The following is a 20,551-nucleotide window of genomic DNA, read 5'->3' on the forward strand; positions in this document are numbered from 1 at the left end:
GATTAGCCAGCAGTTATTCTAGGAAAGCTGGCTTCTTCAAAACCCTGCATTGCTGCTGGGAGAAAAGGCCCTGGGGGAGAAGTGAGGAAGAGCCATTCTCCCTGGCTGTTGCTGTGCTGTCGGTGTAGCAGATGACCCTCCTTTGCTGACAACAAGATTTGTTCTGTGAGATTGGGTTTGATGGTCTTGGAGGCCTGCTCCAACCTTAATGATTCTGTGATTCTGTCTCATGAGACCTCCTGGACAAAGGAAATACAATCCAGGAAGCTGATGGGATTGCAAGGCCAACCTGCTTTGCTGTCCCTTCTGTTTTGTGGCGTGCACTCAGGTGCACCTACGTTTTGGGAGAGTGACTTTTACTGGGTGATAGAGACAGGACAAAGAGGACCCTTTTTAAGGTAAAAGAGGAGAGATTTAGATTAGATATTAGGAGGGAATTCCTGATTGTTAGGGTGGGCAGGCCCTGGCTCAGGTTGCCCAGAGAAGCTGTGGCTGCCCCTGGATCCCTGGAAATGTCCAAGACCAGGTTGGACAGGGCTTGGAGCAAGCTGGGATGGTGGAAGGTGTCCCTGCCCATGGCAGGGGGGAACTGGATTGTCTTTAAGGTAACTTCCCACCCAAACCATGCCATGGTTCCATGAGTCTCCTCTCCAGATCAGCTCTCCCCTCTGCTCAGAGTGGCTCCTGTCACCACACTTTGGGTTCTGGGCAGCACTGAGAGCAGGAGTTTCAAGAACACTGTAAACACCAGGTTTTCCTGCTGTCCACGTGGCTGGAGGTGCTCTGAGATCTGTGTTTGGATGGGCTGGCGTGGTCCAGGCATGCAGCACTTTAAAACATGTGTACAGGAGGAGAGAGAGAGCTGCTGGCTGAGCAGGAGCTAAGGGTACCTCGTGCCTTGCTTTTTCAATTAGTGTCTCTAAAGGCCTTTAGGATGGGTGGATAGACAGGGCTATTGAAATGCCATGTTTTATTAGGAATTGATCTCCTGTTAATAGGCTTTAGGCAAATTAGAACAGATTATTTTACTGGAAAAAGGAGGGAAATGGGCAGAACATGGAGTGTCACCAGCCCCTTCCCTGTCTTTGCTGAGATCAATAGAGCTCCATCATGCAACCCAAATCAATGGAAAAGCAGGAATAGGTGATCATCAGAAGGGCCTGACATGAGATCAGACACTGCCTGCTGTGTCCTTTCTCCCTCTCCATGCCAGGAACAGCAGCCAGCAGTGCTGGCATCCTCTGGGGAGCATTAGGTTCATAAAACAGGGAGGAACTGCTATTGGAAAAGCAATGAAGTATTAGTGGCCCCTGTGCAGTCGTAAGGCTCTGGCTGGGCCTTTCTCAGAGCAGCCTGGATTGATGTGCTGGGCTCCAGGGCTGCTTGGATCCCCTGGAAATGGTGTTTGGAAATGGTGTTTGCAGATCCTTAATCCAATAGTGAGAAATGATGATGGTGATTTCAGTGAGGTGCCCTGCAAGGAGGAAAGGCAGGGACAGCAAAGGAAGGATGCCTCAGAGGACGGGGAGGACAAAGCTTGTCCTCCCACCTCTTGCTTTCCCTGCCCAAAACATTTTCCTTACTTTCCAAGGCAGTACCACAGTCAAGGTCCCTCCCTTGCACCCCAGCAGAGGTAGCAAGGCCTGATTCCGTGACCTGAAGGATTTTCCCTTTGAAATCCACCCTTGCAATCTTCCTGGCTGCCATTTAATCCCCTCCCCGGGGAACTGGGGCGATTTCATGGCCAAAAGAAGCCGCCAGCATGGCTTGAGAGAGCGGCTGGAAGCACTGGGGCAGGAGGTGATGAATTCCCTGGAACCTCATCAGCCCAGGGGCTGCTGACGCTGCACAAAAAGCAGAGTGGTGGGGAGGGATGGCTTGGCTGAGCCTGCCATGGTTCACCAAGCTCCCCTTCTGCTTAGTTATTCGTTTAATTATTTGTAATGACTCCCATCCACCCAGCGTCTGCTCCTGCTGCCCGCCTGGCCGGTCGTCGTGATCCTGCTCCCCACCACGCTCCCAGCAGCCCTGGATGGTTTTCAAGTGCTTTATACACAGATATTAATTGAAGGGGACCTTATTTTAACTCTGGTGGGCCAAGAATGATGCTCTTGGGCAGGAGGGGATGGTTTTAGAGGAGCAGGAAACAGCTGAGCCCGGTTGGCACAGTGGAAATGATCTTTTTTTTTTATTTTGCTGCCAGAGACCAGTGCAAGCTGCTTGGACAAATAAAATAGAAGTGAGGCTGTAGCAGGAGATTGGGTTAGGAGTGTGTTTCTGAAGTGAGGCTGAAGATAATTTTGAAAGGACACTTTGCATTAGATCATTCTCCAAGTCCCATCCAACCTGGCCTTGAACGCTTCCAAGGATGGGACATAAAAAACCTCTCTGAACAACCTGTGCCAGTGACTTTTCTTGAATAAACCAAAACTGGATAATGTTAACATGCTCCAAATGCTGATTCAGTCTACAGGATCAGGCTTTGATGGGCCTGGAGTAAAGCTCCTGAGGTACATCTGTGTGGATGGATTTTAGCAGGAAATGTCACTTTATAGGAAAGAATTGAGGTACTAACAGAGGTGTGTGGCCCTCTCTGGAAGGCAGGTGTTTCTGTTGCTCTGCTGAGCTTAAAGATATTTTCTTTTTTTGCCACAATCATGATTTATCTTCCAGCAAAGGCACCAACTGCTTGCTGCCAACAATTCCTTTTGTCCCCCAATCCCACTGCTCTTTCCTTGACAATTTTGAGTCCATCCCCATGATTTGGAGAGGATCATTGTGTCCCTCTCTCTGATAACTACGTGATACCAGCCTCTATGTCCCTCTTAGAAGTGTGATTGAGGCATCTGCCACCCACTTGCTGGGGAAACTGTCCTCGAGCATCAGCCTCCCGTGGATCCCTCAGCAGCTGGGGAGGCCCAGATAAGGCTGAAAACCACCAGCCAAGTGATGGAAGGTATCTTTTACCTTCTTTCATCTCCCAGACCCGTGGGCTGCTCGCCAGGGATGCCTGTGGGTGCAGCCATGGCCGGGGTGGGAGCTCAGAGAAGGCCAGAGCCTGTGTCTTTAAAGATTAATGGTGTTGTTTGCTCATTAAGGAGATCGTTTTGAAGTCAGCCCTAGCCAGAACATTCGAGTGCAAGCATCTGTTTGCTACTGGGAGAGGATATTTATTGTCTGATACTTCAATGGATGTAAATAAACAGCCAGCCCTAGATAATGTTCAGACAAACAAACAAACAGCTGCCAGAATGGGTCCCTTGGTAGTTGACCTTCGGGAAGCATCACGCTGATGTTTTAATAGCAGCCAAGCCCAGGGAGTGAAGCCTTCCAGGAAGAAGAAGGATTAATGTGCTGCCTGAGAGTGCTGGGCCCTGGGAGCTCCCACATGTCTTGGGTTAAAGGAGGACAAGGGGGCTGAGCTGAGCATCTGGGGCTCTGAGGGGTGGGCATGTCCAGGACAGCCACTCAGGGAGTGGGAGCAGGTGGAGGATCCTGCTGTGGAGGTGATGGGGGTGTTTGTGAACTGTGGGTTGTGGTGGACTGAGCATTTTGAGGCTCACTCATGGTCCTGGAGCCCCCTCTGTCACTTGTTGTCCCCCTCCCTCTTGCCTTGCAGAGAGGCTCATGGTTCTCAGGCAGCTCCCAGAAGTGATCCCAACTGGAACTGTTAGTCAGGTTCTCATCTCCCACAGCCCCCCAAAAACATCCTGAATATGGGAATGCCCATCAGTCAGTCAGAAGAAAACTCCATCCATGCCAGCACCCCATCTCCAGGTGGGGCTTGGGGCTGATGCCAGCAGAGAAGAGCAGGAGCAGAGGGGAATGGGTGGAATGTTCTTCAAATTCCCTGCAGCTGGAAACTTGTGTTTCCAAGCAGAGATTGTGTCTGGCTCCCTGACTTTAGTGGTGATCACCTGCAGGCCTTGATGAGATTCTTCCCATTTTTCCTTCACAGACCCTTCTTTGATTTTTTTCACCAGCCCAAGTGCCCTGGTTCTAGCAGGTGCCTCGGAGCCAGGAATAAATCTCTAAGAGAAAATGCAGTTGTGTTGTCTGATGCTCAGGACTGTGAAGAAAGTACAGGGAAGGCAGAGATCCTCAGGGCTCTGTGCCTGGGGTCCAACATAAGAAAGAGAGTGTTTAACAGGTAAAGGGATGGTTGGAGTTGGGGGCTACACTTCTGGCTGCAGTCTCCAATAATCACCTCGCAGCTGGCACAGGACTTGCACAGGCTGTGCAGCGTGGGTTGGTGTCTGACAGATTTTCTGGCCTTTTTCTGAATTTTCCTTTTTGTTAGCCACTACATTTAACTAGAGAGAGGGGTTTCTGCATGTAGAGCTGCTGGGCTGTGGAACACGTGTGTGTGTTTGCACATGAACAGCACAAGGAGCCCTGTCCCTCCTTCCCTCCCTCCCCCTCTGCAAAATAATGACTTTTCAGGCTATTAGGCCAGCAATAGCTGTTAAATCACTTCCGAGTAGCTCTGCATTCCTGGTGTGAAGCCTCTGCAATCTTTTACCTGCACCAAATGCACAGGGGAGATCCCTGGGGGCTGTGCCTCCTGTCTCCATGGTTTGTTAACTCCAGCCGGCTGCTCCTCCAGCCTGCCTCTTCCATCCCCGAGCTCTTTCCCCTCTAATGGGGCCTGGCAAAGGCTGAGGACAGTGACTGAGCCCCGGGGTGATAATTGGCTGCTTACATATCTGGCAGCCTGCAGATCTGACCACGGTGGTGCTGGAAAATCAAGGTCAAAGTGAAGATGTGAGGTTTGTTTAGCGCAGGGATCAGCAGAGTGTGAGGATGCTGTGACAGGAATGAGAAGCCACCAGGGATTGAGGGGAGGCAGAGCTCCCTGACTGCTCCCTGGGAGGGACAACTTGGAGCTGGAAAGCCTCAGAGGGAAAGAGGAAAGGCTTCTGCTCTGGGGATATTTGGTGTGCTCGGAGCAGAGCCCCGACAGGGAGCCTCCTGTGCTCCTCAGCCCGCAGCCCTTCCTGCCTCCTTCCTTCCTTTCCCCTGCCTGTCCTAAGGGAAATGACTCAGCCCAAGCCTGTTGGCATCTTTGCCCTTGACCTCATGGGTGATTTACATCAGGGTCCATTTTCCAGAAGGAAGAACTGAGAGAAGCTGAATTTCCCTGTGAGGGGCCACGGACATGAGCGAGCCCCTTGCTCCCAGGCAGCCAGAGCTGGTGGGAGTCAGGGATGTTCAACCCTGGGCTTTAAACCATGAATTCTTGTGTTCCAGGGAAGTTCAGTGCTGGGATTCAGACCCTGAATTCTTGTGTTTCAGGGATGTTCAGTGGTGGGATTCAGACCCTGAATTCTTTGTGTTTCAGGGAAGTTCACTGGTGGGATTCAGACCCTGAATTCTTTGTGTTTCAGTGATGTTCAGTGGTGGGATTCAGACCCTGAATTCTTTGTGTTTCAGTGATGTTCAGTGCTGGGATTCAGACCCTGAATTCTTTGTGTTTCAGTGATGTTCAGTGGTGGGATTCAGACCCCAAAATCTTTGTGTTTCAGTGATGTTCAGTGCTGGGCTTCAGACCCCAAATTCTTTGTGTTTCAGTGATGTTCAGTGTTTAGGTCCTGAATTCTTTGTGTTTCAGTGATATTCAGTGATGGGATTCAGACCCCAAATTCTTTGTGTTTCAGTGATGTTCAGTGTTTAGGTCCTGAATTCTTTGTGTTTCAGGGATGTTCAGTGCTGGGATTCAGTCCCTGACCCCTTGGTGCTTCAGGGATGCTCAGTGCTGGGCGTCATGCCCTGACCTCTCTGTATGCTGATGTTGGACGTGTGTTGCTCTCATCAGCAGCTCCATCAAGATGACAAATTAGCTGCAAATCCTCCCCTGTCACTGGAGCAGCCCAGCAGCCAAGGCCTGCACGTGCTCCCACTTTTGTGGAGTCTGATGGATAACACGTAGGATCTGAGCATCCCTGAGCACTCTCCACACCCTTTGCTGGCACAGAGAGCCCCTCTAAATCCTTTCTGCTTCAATTTTTTTATCATTCCTGGGGAAATAATATTCCTTTGTTGTCCCACAGCAGGTGAGTACATCAAGGAAGGACAAAGATAACAATCTGCCTATCATTGCTGTCCTTTACTCATACAGACTTTGCAGATCCTTTATCATTCCCTCTGTTCCTTTCTCTTTGACTTTCCAATACAGAAGATGATTCAGGCTCAGTTTCTTGGCTGAGAGGTTGATACAGAAGGAACAGGCTCAAGGACTGTGCCAGGGAATAGTGGGAAGAGGTCTTGACACCATAAGTTCTCCACAGCTTGTTATTTCCCTCAGATGGGAAGGGTGCTTTTTGCTCAGCTCTCCAACTGCAGGCTGGGAATCTTTGGTCAGGAAGGAATGGAGATTATAATGTGGGGTGTGATGAAGATCTCCCACAACTGTGTTTCTTTCAGGGAAAGGTACTGTGGTGTTTGTGTCGCTGCAGGATAGAACATTTTCAGGAAGTGAAAGGCAACACATGGCAAGCAGAGGGAGATAAGGAATGTGGATGCAGTTCTGAAACATGATTGTGGGGTTTGCTGCTGTACAGAGCCTCAGAAGGTTTAGGGGAACTCCTGAGAACAGCTATTTTATCATTATTTGCTCTCTATTGAAAGGAATTGCAAACCTTCTCCAGCTGCTTTTGGACCCAAACTCTAGAAATTGTTTTTAAGCAGGCAAAGAAAAATCTGTTGTTTTCTGCATTTTCTTCTGCATCATTGGATCATTGTCAGGGACAGACTGGGATTGTGTGTCTGGTTCCTCCTCATAATCCCAGTTATTGATGTCCCTAAGTGACACCCTGTTATGAGAGATGTCTGGAATCATAAGGTGCCACATTGGTGCAGGGCTGATTTCAACACCTGATATTTGCAATCAGCAAGAGGAATAGTCTGTGTTGCACTGAACACTCTGCAATAATAAATTGCCCCGTGGAACATTAGCAATAAGAGCAATAATATTATCTGAGTGGCATTGGAGTGAGTCACTCCTGCAGATTTGTGTGGATTTTTATCTTCTGCTCATCACCACCACAGATCCTTCCCTCACTGCCATCATTTTGAGCGTGGTGGATTTGTCCAGGAGGTGACAGGAGCGCAGTGACAGTGCCAGATAAAAAGCCAGCAGGCTCTGCATTGTTCTTACAGCGCTCTTGTGTTGATGGGACCAGCAGAAGTGATGAAATCTGCTTCGTCCTTTTGGTGGGCAGGCTGGGAAAAGTTCACTTTTTGTTGACAGTGGTTGTTGTCTGAAAGACCTGGGGCACAATACATTTGTCCAGTGATTATTTTGCATATATTTTATATCTATATTTACATATAGATTATATTTATATATATTATATATTCTCTATTTTATATTTCTATATTTCTATATTTATATAATATATATTTTATATTTATATATTTATATTCATTATATTACATATAGATTATATTTGTATCTTTCTATTTACATCTAGAATATATTTATAGATATTTGCATATAGACAATATTATGTATATACACATATATAGTACATACATATATACATATATCTACACATATGTACATATATTTATGATGGTCTCTAATATATGCATATAATATAAATAATGTGTACATACATATATATAGTTATATAATTATAGAATTATATAGTTATGTATAAAAATAAATATATAAAATATATAAAATATAACTAATATAAAGATAACTATAACTCTAAATAAGCACATAACTATAAATATAAATAAACATATGACTATACATATGAATAGAAATATAGATTTAAAAATAAAAATACATTTAAAAATAAATATATAAATATAATTTTATGTATATATTATAAATAGATATATATTAATGTGAGGGTGGTGACACAGAAGGTTTCCCAGAGCAGCTGGGGCTGCCCCTGCATCCCTGGCAGTGCCCAAGGCTGGACAGGGCTTGGAACACCCTGGGGCAGGGGAAGCTGTCCCTGCCCATGGCAGGAGGTTGGAATGGGATGGTCTTTAAGGTTCATTCCAACACAGATCATTCTGTGGTTGTGTAATGATTTGTTTTCAGTGGAAGGAGGTGAAAACCCTCACGTTCTCCCTCTGCTCTTGTTGCTGCTGCACAGATCCGTGTGGATGGCACCGCCAAGAACACGCTGCAGTACGAGATCGTGCAGGTGGTGGACACTGGCCCCATCCTGCGGGACATGGCCTTCTCCATGGACCACGAGCACCTCTACATCATGTCTGAGAAGCAGGTAAGGAGCTCCAGCAGCCCGTGCTGCTTCATAAACCTTCCATCTGCATCCTGCTGTGGATATCAGAGCTGCTCATGGATTCTGCCAGTGAGCACATTTCCCACAAGGAAGTGCTCTGTTGTCAACCTTGGGGTTTTATGCTCATAAACCCATGGCATTTACATACTTTTGTAATATTGAGGGGCCAGGGGTGCAGAATTTGGGGGCAGGAACCAGCCCCAGAGTTGTTTTGTCCTGCTGGCTGCTGGACAAGTGTTGCTGCTGTGTTGTTCTCCACCTCCACCCAAACTGTGGCTGCATCTGCCACAGACACAGGAAGGTGTAGAGCCAAAGCACTGAATAATTTGGGTCTAACTGGGGTTTTTGGAGAGGCTGGAGCCTCTTTGGGACATTGGGCTAGAGTGTAGGACGCTGCCAGCCAGGGTGCAGGCCAAGTTTAGTGTGGTGTTCCTGTTGTGTTGTCAGGATTGTGATTGAAAATGCTGGCAGCCAGATCCCAGGGAAGGAACCTGGGTATTCAGCATGGAATCCTGGCTGATTTCCATGGAATTCTTGGCCTTGGGAAGTTTGCTGCTTGGGATGGGAGTGGGAGGAGGAGCTACTTTTACATGAAGAACTCACTGTTTATACTTAGTCCTGTGGGTGTGCAGGATTACTTGAGCTATCATACCTGGCTGATTCACAGATGCTCGTGAGGAGCTTTAAATCCACAAAAAGAATGTGAGCAATGAGGGATTGCTGTAGGGTGATGGCAGCTGCCCCACAGTGGGGGCCAGCAGTCTGAGTGGGACATGTTCATCCATACATGCTCAATGATTTATTAAATAACTATTACTGGTTATATTTTTAATCTACAAGTGTCATTTCTTCCTCATGCGCCACTTAAAATAAAGTGGTTTGTGATGTTTCCAACCATTTCCCTCTACTGTACATATTTATACCTGAAATTTGGTGTGGGGAGGGGGGCAACTCTGTAAATTCCTCCTGATTGAAGAGGCTGAAAGATACCATAATTCAGGAGAAAGGACAGGATGACAGAGCTGGGATTCCATCTCACCTGCTCCACGCTGGGCAAGGATGGGATTTCACTTCCAGTCCCAAAGTGAAAACAGTTCCAGTCCCTTTTTGGGGTGGGGTGAGAAGCTGGAGGCAGGTGATGCCTGAGCTCCTGCAAGACTTTGACCATGACACCATTCCTTTTCCTCATCCTTTTGCTGTCTGGGCCCTTTTTCCTTCTGCACAGAATGAGGCTCCTTGAGGGCCAAAGCCCTGGAGCAGAACAATGAATGCACCAATAACCAACCCAGGGTTTTCAGGTGTGCTCAGTGTCCCCTTTGTGCAGCCCCACCTGAGGTCACCTCAGATGTCAGGACCCAGGACATCCCTCTGGCTGCCCTGGGTGATTCCAGACCCTGGCAGGGGGCTCAGAGACCTCAGCACAGAGTCACAAACACCTGTGCCTTTGATTTTAGCCCATGGAAACAATTACCAACTTTGTGTGAGGAGTTACAAGCCACAAGGGTTTGAGTAGAATGACAGTGAATTTGTCACAGGGTGAAAAAGTAGAATTGTGGGGATTTAGAAGTTCAAGAAGCAAGATAGGAGAATCTAAGTGTGTCCTGTCCTTCTTATTCTTCCTGTCCTCCATCTCCTGCTGGGATGGTGACACTTCTGGATTGGTTTAGAGCAGACTGTCTAACACAGGTGATAGGTATTGGGAAATTACTGTAAATAAAGCACACGTAGTTCTGCGTATAAAAAGCCAACAGCACCCCAAGGGCAGGGACTGTGCCACAACCCGACCTGCTGGACAGACCTCAGTGGGTCAGAGACAGAATGGAACAGATAAGAGAAAATAAACAACCTTGAAAAGCAGAACTGAGGAATCTCGACTTCTTCTTTGGTCACAGGGCTGGAAAAAGACTTTTAATACCTTGGGAGCCATTTCAGCAGCAGAAACCTGAGACTCAGACACCACTGCTGCCTTTGCACAGCCCTTCAGATTTACAGACACTCCCAGGGGCTGTCTCAGACCTCTGGGGGAAAGGACAGTGGCACAGCAACCTTCATTCCCTCACATCCTTAAAACATGAAATCTGGAACAAGAGGAACAATTTGTTTTTCCTCCAGAGACTTCCAAAAACTTATTCTTGCTGGTCCATTGACTACCTGCACTTCCCTGACCATGGCAGCATGAGCAGGTTCATTTTGGGCTTGGCTGATCCAAAGCACAATTCAAAGCTGGTGTTTTTAGGACCCCAAGCCCTGTAGAGAGCTCTTGGCACCTTAGTTAAGGTGATGGGCATGGGTTACTTAACTTAGTTAACTTAGTTAAGTTAGGGCATGGGTTGGACTTGATCATCTTGAAGGTCTCTTCCAACCTAGTTATTCTGTGATTCTGTGAGCTCTGAGCCCCTGTGATTTATCAATCATCTCCTCCCACCCATCTTTGATGCCCATGGATGTCTCTGTGAGAGAGGCTGGTGAGAAAGGCAGTGACTGCTGTTATTTAAAATCTGATGTGAGCCTGTGAAACAGTCAGCACTACATCAGCCTTTGCCCAAATCTGATTTTATCTGAGGCAGGCAATGTGAGTGACAGCGCTGCCATCTCAGCAGTGCAGTCACTACCTGTGTGCCCATGGCAGAACACGCTTTAATGCTTGAATAAATTAACATTTGGGGAGCCTCAGTGAGTGGGTGCAGGGTTTTGCCTTTGCTGGAGGTAGGATTATGAAGAGGCTGCCCTTGGGGAGCAAATATCCCACCCACTCTACAAGCCATGTACAGATCTTTTATAAAAGGGTGAAATCTGACTTATCAGAGGTTTTCACTGCCCCCAGTGGTGTTGGGGGATCTGTGGAGATGAGGGACAGGGGGGTGATGACTTAACCTGACCTTTTTAAAGATAGACAGGCACTTGTGCTATCCCTGTGGAAGGAAGAGGTTTCCCCTTGTTTTTTTCCCTCAGCTCAGGCCTGTCTGCGCCCCAGAGATAAGAGTGGTTCTGTTATTACCAGTGTAGTTATTAAAAGCTGTTTTCATAGAATCATAAAATCATTACAGTTGGAAAAGGCCTCTAAGATGATCAAGTCCAACCTTTGACCAAACACTCCTGTGCTCACTGAACCATACCATGAAGTGCCACTTCTACTTGTGTTTTGAGCACTTCTGGAGATGGTCACCCCCACCCCTGCCTTGGTCCTACCTACCACCTCTTCCAGTGTCAACCAGTGCCTCTTCCAATGCTTGACCACTCTTTCACTGATGACATTTTCCCTAATATCCGACCTGAGCCTGCCCTGGTGCAGCTTGAGGCCATTTGCTCTTGTCCTGGGGGTGGTTACATGGGAGAAGACAGACCCCCCACCTCAGGGAGTTGTGGGGAGCAATGAGGTCCTCACTGATCCTCCTTTTCTCCAGGCTGAACAGCTCCAGCTCCCTCAGCCACTCCAGACCTTGTGGTTTTGCCAGACTTGGCTCCACCTCTCACAGGAATGGAAGTCCCTGTGACAAAGCCAATTTCTCCAGCTTGTCCCAGTCTGGACATCCCAGTTAAAGGACATCCCTTTAACTTGGGACACCTAAAAAAGAGCTGTCACTGTAAATCTGGATACAAGGAACACCCTTCTCATGCTGCCAAAGCAATCCCCTTTTTAAGGTCAACTTCTGCATGGGAAAGTTTTCCCCAGTGGACCTGGGGCTCCTTGGTTTGCACATGGGGGTTTTCCTCTGGAGCTGAACTCCTTGGGCTCCAAGGGAGATGGAGCCCAGCTCAGCCTTGTGGTCTGTGGCTGAAACAAGCCCTGCCTTGACACTCCTCTGGGCACTGAGAGGTGACAAGCAGCACTTGCACTCTCAATCAGAGGTGCAATGCTCTGAGGAGCAGGATCAACAGCTTTTCACCATTATCTAGAAATGCATATTTTATACAGACAGTGATTGAAGGAGGGAGAGGAGGTTTGTCACTGAAACCCTGGGACAGAGCCTACAGAGGTCCCATCATTTCCCAGAGGTGTGGACATCTCTGTGTTCTAGGTGTGAATGTGTTTCAGGTCCCTGCTGACAGCACAGAGAAGGGTTGGTGCACACATGGCATCTGTCAGGATGGATCAGGAGATCATCCCTTTAACTGCAGCCTTCACAAACACTCTTAGGGACCTACAGCCACTATCCCAGCTTGCTCCAAGCCCCATCCAGTCCAACCTTGGACCTTGCAGCCATCTAGGGGCAGCCACAGCTTCTCTGGGCAGCCTGTGCCAGTGCTCATCACCCTCACAGCCATGAATTTCCTCCTAACATCCCATTTAAACCTACTCCCTTTGTCTGAAGCCATTCTCCCCCTGTCCTGTCACTGCAAACAGCTCCTCTCCACATTTCTTATCTCAGTGCACTGGAGGCTGGGGCTGTTCCTTTTCCTTTTTCTGTTTCTGGAGTGCAGAGGAGCCCTGTGGCTCACATGCTGATCTTAGGGGATGAGGAGCAGATGGGGAACACTGGGGGAACAGGAGGGTCTCTGCTGCAGCTTCTCTGTATCTTCCCTGCTCCTCATCACACATGCCTGGGCTTCCTTCCCTCACCTCATCATCTCTGAATTTCTTTCTCTTCCCAGCTGAGAAACTCCCTGCAAGTCCTTGCAGGGATGGAGGTAATTCTTCCACCCCTTCCTCATTCTCCCTGCCTCTCTCTCTCTGATCCTTTGCAGCCCTTTCCTCTCATTTCCAGGCTGGCACTTGCTTTTCCAGCCCTCCTGCCTTCCTGGCATCCCTGTTTCTCTGCTCTCCCACGCTGCTGTCTCCTTGTTTCCTTGCTGCTCAAGGGTTGACACACACACTGAGCCCACCTCTGCATGCCAGGAGGTGCAGGATGCTCACTCCCCTGTCCCACCTTTGGAAGGTCACCTCCATCACTCCCTAAATAACTCTGTTTCAGCCAGCTGGGCTCCTGGGTCTCTCCCAGCATTTTACAAAGCTCATACAACACATGGAAGCAACTCTAAGACAGGAATCTCAGCCCTTCCTTTTGATACAGAGGGATCAAAGGGAAGAGCTGGAGGAAATAACCTTAAAGGCTCAAAATCCTGAAGGTAAAGGGGAAGAAGTGTCACCTTCATATTGTTTCAGTCTCGTGGTTTTGAGCTTCTTCTTGCTTTTGGTTTACTGAAGGTTAGGGAAGACTGTTCTGCCACCAGATTTTGAGCAACCTGGTGTTACTTATGAGCAACTTTACCCATCCCTGGAAGTGTCCAAGGCCAGGTTGGATGGGACTTGGAGCAACCTGGGATGGTGGAAGGTGTCCCTGCCCCATTGCAGGGGTGGAAATGGGATGGTTTTTATTGTCCCTTATAAAACCATCTTGTGATTCAGTGTTTGCCTCAAGGAAGGAGATTTGCTGTCCCTGTGCAGGCAGGTTTGTTCTGTGGGTCAGCTTCACGCTCCAGTGGAAAGCTGTGCTTTTCCCCTGTAAATTAGCAGAAAGTCACCCACAATCTGTGAATAAATCACATCTGTGCAGTGCTATCATTCCCTGAAACCATTACAGTGTGTCGGAGGTGAGGCTGGTAGGGTCATGCGTAGCAGAAGCAGATGGGTATTTTGGAGGCTCTTTTAAACTTTGCCAGAGAAATATCAAATAAATATGTACTTCAACCAAAGCGTGGCAGAAAGCACATTTGGTAAAAATTAACTAACTGTACTGCAAATCATGTTGACAGGGTCTTTTTGGCCTTTTTGTGTCTGTTTCTCATTAAAATGAGGAAGGCTTATACCTATTTGTCTCCTGAGATTTATTCTTCTCCCCTCAGCCGCTGAGTCACTCTCAGCAGCAGAATTATTGTTTGCAAATTAGCTGCCAAAGGGGAGGGGGTGTCTGGCCAGTTTACTTCTGGTTTTATGACCACTGATTAAAATCTTGTCTGCTGCTTATGTAATCGTATCAATTAGTTAAAGCAATCATTAATAACTTTGCTTAATTATGGCTAAATTTCTTCAAATGTGGTCTTTGCACGAGATATCAAGCAGCATTAACTCCTGGTTTTGGAGTGGCTGTTTCTAGGGGATTGTCAGTTTAAAGCTGTCCCCAAAAACACTGGCTCAAGATCACAAATTTTAAAAATAACTCCAGAGGTTTTGTTTGTTTGTTTTTTCCTTTTAGTTTGCATTTGTTTGTTGGTGAGCCATCAGGTTGCGTGCAGACCACGTTTTTCATCATTGGGCCAGGACCACAAATTGCAGAAAGACCCTGTTAGAAAACAGCAAGCTGAGATTATCTAATAGGTGTGACTTTTTGACCTGGGGATTTAAAAGCAGCAGAGACACCCAGAAACTGTAAATTTTGGTGCTGTTTTTGCAGATCTCTGTGATTCTGCTATCTTGCAATATTGATTTAGAAGGGGCTGTGAAAGATGACCGCTGTGCACATCCACTCTTTGGAGGTGGTCAGGTCTTCTGCAGGCCTTCCCTATCAACTTCTGGAAGGGTATTGGCAGCATCATCTCTTCCTTGGATTAATTATCAGGGAATTGGGAAGAAATTTTTGGCTGTGAGGGTGGTGAGGCCCACAGGGAGCCCAGAGCAGCTGTGGCTGCCCCTGGATCCCTGGAAGTGTCCAAGGCCAGGCTGGATGGGGCTTGGAGCACCCTGGGATAGTGGGAGGTTTCCCTGGTGGAACTGGATGATCTTTAAGGCTCCTTCCAACCCAAACCACTCCATGATTCCATAACTGGCTGTTCCCAAACCAGACTGACATCCTACATAAAATCAAGGCCACCAGAGCTTCTAAGACACCCAAAACTTGGTCAGATTCACCATCTTTGCAAAAAAAAATGCGTCACATTCCTCTCCCTCTAAATCCTCCAAAGCAGAGGACTCCAAACCACCCATTTCCTTGCCAGCTGTCCCACTCTTGGGCAGCCCTGCACAAAATTGATAGGCAAGAGCAGTTCCTGGAGTTCACTCAACCCCTCTCAAGCAATGAGTGTAATCCCAGTTGGCAGCAAAGGCAACTTTTGTTCCCTTTGATTGTTCTTTGCTGCCCCTGGAACACTCCTCATTACCCTCAGCAATATCAGAGGCTGAACTCCGCTCTCCCTCACATTTGCTTTCACCTAATTAAGGGCTTGTTAAATAAGGTCAGATGCCCTCTGAGAAATGGCTGAATAGATGGAAAATCCCGCATGGATGCTCAGCTGTGGATGGAACAGACACTGTGTGAGTGCCTGTGTTTCTAAGCCAAGAAGGATAAAAGTGATTTGGCCCACTGGCAAAACGGCAGTGCATTGTGCTGCTGACTCTTTTGAAATAATTCTTTATCAGCAAAAGGCAAATTATTGCAAAAAGTCATAATTTAGCTTGATTTTAACTCATTTGCTGCTTTCATGTGGGTGTTTTGGAGTAAGCTGGGGTAATTCAGGGAATAGGGAGTCCCTTAACCTCCTGCTGGGTTGGTTGTGTGTTCTAGAAGGGATGTGAATAACTGAGAAAGCTGAGCTGAGCAGGAGAGGAACAGATTCGAGGTCTTGGAGGTGTCCCAAATGCATCGTTCATGGCAAGGGAAGAAATTCCACTTGGGGCTGTCTCCATCCCACGAGATACACAGGCAGCTAAAATTCCAAATCGCACTGTCCCTCAACCTTGGGCTTTTCACACTTGAATTAAGCTCTTTTTATGCTTTGGAAAGGCTTTCATGAGCCAGTTGATGCTGTATTGAAGTGCCTCACTTTGCCCTAAAACCAGGACTCTGCAAAGTGCACTGGCAAGAAGGCAAGGCTGGGAGAAAGTCCAGGATTTGGGAGACCTTGAATCATTCCCTGCCTTGCTCACAGACTCCTGGCACTCTCAGACACACAAAATGATTTTTGGGGTGGTCCTGTGAAGGCCAGGAGTTGGACTTGGTGATCCTTCCATCCCAGGATATTTAGGAATTTATGATTCAGTGACAGTTGAAGGCAACAAGACATTGAAGGTCTCTCCCAACCCAGGGATTCTGTGATTCTGTGACATCAGCTGTGGGTAAACCTCTGTAACTCCCTGTGCCCTGAAGGTGCAGAAGATATTTCCAAGATCAGGACCTCTTTTGGAACTCTCTGTAGTACCTGCCACTCACTATTGAGAACTCAGCTGTCCTCCTGACCTGTGTCCATGCCCTGATGAGAGCTTTGCTTCCCAAAGTTCAGAAGGACTTTTGCTTTGTCACCATCAGATGTCCAGTCTGAGCTTTGCTGTGCATCAGAGAGAGAAGTGCTCCTTCAGAGAATCATTTGTAGGCACCTAAGGGACATGAGTTAAAGCTTCCTTGATCCCATCTAGAGGAACCTTGACGAGCTCCAGCTGTGTGGAGAGGAGCAGCAGGGAGCATTTTGACAGCTGTTCACTGGAGGGAAGGATTTCCCACAAAATGCAGGTTGGGATCCCTTTTCTTCGTGCTTGGCCTTGCTGATCCATGCCAGAACCATCCCTTCCAGGCCTGCCCCATCCCAGAGAAATTACCTCCCTGCAAGCAGACTGCATTAATCACTGGGTCCAGCTGTGGGGGAGGATCTGCAGCTGCTGCAGTACCTTGGGTTCATGGATCTTGGTCATGGGCAGAGTCTAAACCCTTCCTGCTGGCAGGACATGAATTCCTCTAACTCTGGGTCAGAGCACTGCTGGTGAAATTTTGCATCTGATGAGCAGAGGGGCTGAGCGACACATCCTTGGTTGTGCCTGTGACAGAGCAGAGCATCAGGGCTGAGTGTCTGGGTCCCCCCTGGGCCAGGATTTGGGTGCACTTAGCCCACATTAACACAATTTATTGCCTGTCACACTAAAAGACCTGTGTTCAGACACAGTGGTGGCATATTTGTGCCTGAACTCTCCAGTTGTACCCTGCTCTACGCGTTCAATATTTGAGGGTAGAACCACAGCTTTCCCAGTGCCATCTGTGGATCTGCATTTGGCTTGAGCTGCAGCCTGAACTAATGTCAGCATCCATCTCTCAGCCTGCCAAAAAAGCCGTGTCCCCATGCCAGGATGGTTCCTCCACAGGCTGCTTGAAGAAGCAGCACAGGAGCTGGAGGATTCCCAGAGGGCTCTGAGGGTGCTGTATTTAATTCATCTTTGGGATTCCTTGCCTTAAGGTGGGGGGACACACCTGCAGGGTTTTGCCTGCTGTCAGGACATGAGGAATGGGATGGGTCATTCCTTCCTCCTGCACCATGTTTGTAGGTTTTAATTATTCCCTCTAGTTCATGGGGTCTGCTGACAGCTGCCCCCAGCCTGGCGCAGGAGACAGAAAACAAGGAAGGGTGGAAGAAGGAGTGAGCAATGCCCAGAAATGCAGAAAACACTTGCAGAGTCACTCCCTGGGTGAGGAGAGGCAGGGACTATTGATCCTGGGGTGGGAGGCCATGGAGATGTGTCCCCTGGGGCACAGGGCTGCCCAGCACATGGCCTGGGGGTCACCTGGCACTATTGATTGTGCTGCTGCTCCTCTGTGCAGTCAAACACAGGCTGCTCACTACAGCTGCTGGGCTGCTCTGGGAGGAAGAAGGTGGATGTGTGGAGTTTAATGCAACCCTCTCATGTTTTCAACAAAAAAAACCCAAAAAAACCCACTCTCATCTCCCTGAGTCCTGTCAGACTGGGAGGTTGTGTTTTCAGCTAGGAATAGGTCAGAGTATTAAGGGCAGCTCAAGGAATTTAGCTGGAAATCTGAAAATCTCCCTCCTCCCTTCCCCCAGCCCCTGACCCTGTAACAGACCCAGAAGAAGGGGAGAAGAAAGAGGAAACCTAAGAAGTTGGTGATTACATGTGAAGCCTGGCAGATGTGTAATCCTGGACTCCATTAAACATCTGTCTGCTCCAATCTCCCTGACAGCCAGGTCCCCTCCTCTCCTGCCCTTGCAGGTCACTCAGGGGCACGGGTTGTTAATCACCATCCTCTGCTTTGGGGTTCCACAGCCCTGCCTGGGCACCAGAGCTCCCAGGGAGGGGGGTTTGGGCAGGACAGTGCCCACGGCTCAGAGCTACAGCCACATCCACAGCTCTGGGGTTGGAGCTGTTCCATCTAACACATCCCTGAGTGCTTCCCCAGATCGGTGTCATGCCTCAGGTTTGAGCTTTTCTATTTTTCACATTCTGTGCTGCTTTAGTGCGTGGGTCTGGGCTTCATATTAAGGGATGGTGAGCTCTGTGCACAGAGCAGGGAGACAAAACAATTCCTGCTCCAGCTGGGCACCAAGGACAAATGAGCCAAATCTCAGCCAGGAGCACAAACCCCGTGGGCTGCAGAGAGAAAAACAAGCAGGGTGGGACTGCAGGGGCTGAAGCTGGGATGGGACAATGAACTGCAAGGTGCAAATGGAGCAGAGCTGATCCCAGGGAGAGACCCCGGCAGCGCTCGGGGATTTTGGGGCCATTTTGGTTCATCTTGGGTGCAGCCCTGGCTGGGCTCTGGTGCTGCCCCAGGTGCATCCATGCAGGAGATCCTTTCCATGAATCCCTGCTTTGTTCTGGGACTCTGCCCAGCCTCTGTCCTAGCTCAGCCTTCTCAAGGCATCAGGTGCCCAATGCCTGTCTGGGACTGTTCTCTTAATTATTGCATTTTAAACATTTTTCCAAAGTTGTTTCCATTACAGGCTCATGTGTCATATTAGCTTCTTTGAGGCAAGTATTTGCTCTCTTGGGGCATTTCCTTGTACCATAAGTGCACAGAGTTATCATTTTGTAATGCATTTTCTGTTTTTCATGTGATATCCCTGAACTCCTGAGCACACTCCATGTTAGTGGATTAATAGGAATTTCATTGTAAGACTCAGGGAGAATTTTTTTCAATGCTCCAGAGTTTGCTGTGTCTTCTGCACTCATGGCTTTGAGTCTTTCTTGCTGTAAGGCCCCTGCTAAATATCTTTCATCACTTTATATTACTTGATACAGTCATTATCATCATATGTAGTAGGAACTAGAAAATGAAATCCATTCCAGAACCTGCCCTTGAAAGGCAAACTGGCTTTTATGTTCTTTTCTATTAAAAAAACCCTTTAAAGTCATACTGTAATTTTTTTTTTTTCCTATTTTTTTCAGGTTTGGGTTTTTTTCCCGGGTCTTGTGATTTTCCATTTTGTCATTGCAGGCAAGAGTACTCAGCTACCCTGAAAATTATTTTCTTGTTTTGTTTCCTAACTGGATGAAGAAATAATGGGAATACTTGAGACCTAAATTAGTCGTCTTGCTTTGTTGTTTGGTTTTGGGTTTTTTTTTGTTTGGTTGGTTTTTGTTTTTGTTTTTCCTTTAGAAAGACATTCTGAACCAGCAATCTGAGCATTTAGTCAATACTCTGCTGTATTTTAGTTTGTAGTGTAAACTTGGCTTTCACTCGTGTTGGGGTGGTTGGGAAGATTTGAGGGGACAGCAAAATCCATGCAAAAAGTTGTGTGGATGAATCAGTGGCTGTTTGCACACAGAAAAGGGAATTCCTCTGCCAAATGTCCCACATGTCATTGCCTGGATAAAGGCCTTGTTAAGAATTTTTTAAATATTGAGATTTTTTGAAATAATGGTCCTTAAACTTTTAGTTTCACCGTCTCATCCCAATTGCAGCATTTCTCACACCATTCCTAGGAATCCTTTCCTTCAATTCACCTCCTGAATTCACTTCATTTCCTACATAAACACCTGCTCTTGTGTCCCTCCTCTGAGAGTCTGGATCCGTGGATGCCTTCATGATGGATTTATAACTTGCAAAGCCCTTTGGGTTTCTGGAGGACGACAGACAGTGTTTGTACAAGATCCCTGCCCTCGTGACATCATTTGGGAAGCTTTCCCTGGAAGGAACCTTCCAAGCACTTGTGAGTTCATGTGTCAGTAGTTTCTGCCCCTAAGAGGGAAGGTAAACCCGTGTGTTCCCTCCAAGCATCACACCAGGAATGTGTTTTGATGGAGCATGGACTCCATGGTGATTCACATAATTAATGCTGGATTCACGGGGCACTGGAAAGAGGGAGATGTTTGCACTGACCTGGGCTCCATCAGGACAAAGCTTCCTTTATTCCCACAAGTGGTATCCTTGTTTTATTCCACTTTTTGGTTAAATGCAGTAAAACAGTGAACAGTTTCTGGCTGTGAAGCCAAATGCTGCCGTGTGCCTGTAGATCTCAGCTTTCTTCCTCTCCCCCAAAAAAGGTTAACTCCATCCAAATTGATAGGGAATGAGCCCAAGCCATGCCTGGGCTCTGGGAGGTTTCCTCCTCCTCACCAAGAGCGTTATCTCCTGCTGAAACTTCCACCTCAGGCCATGAACTGGCAGCTTGGCCATTAGGACCCCCTTGGC

The 20,551-nt window shown here is 47.8% G+C and overlaps 1 protein-coding gene across 1 annotated transcript in view; it reads left to right on the top strand.

Annotated features, from left to right (window-relative positions):
* Positions 1 to 20,551, top strand: part of PLXNA4 (plexin A4) — a gene marked incomplete at both ends in the record, with an annotated part of 438,509 nt that overhangs the window by 202,956 nt on the left and 215,002 nt on the right. Inside the window, one exon of the mRNA XM_084206497.1 lies at positions 8,115 to 8,246. Within this exon, the coding sequence (XP_084062623.1) occupies positions 8,115 to 8,246 (132 nt within the window). The remainder of the gene's footprint in view (positions 1 to 8,114; positions 8,247 to 20,551) is intronic.

Source organism: Fringilla coelebs (assembly GCF_963513975.1).
Source record: "Fringilla coelebs genome assembly, chromosome: 5".
Classification (NCBI taxonomy): domain Eukaryota; kingdom Metazoa; phylum Chordata; class Aves; order Passeriformes; family Fringillidae; genus Fringilla; species Fringilla coelebs.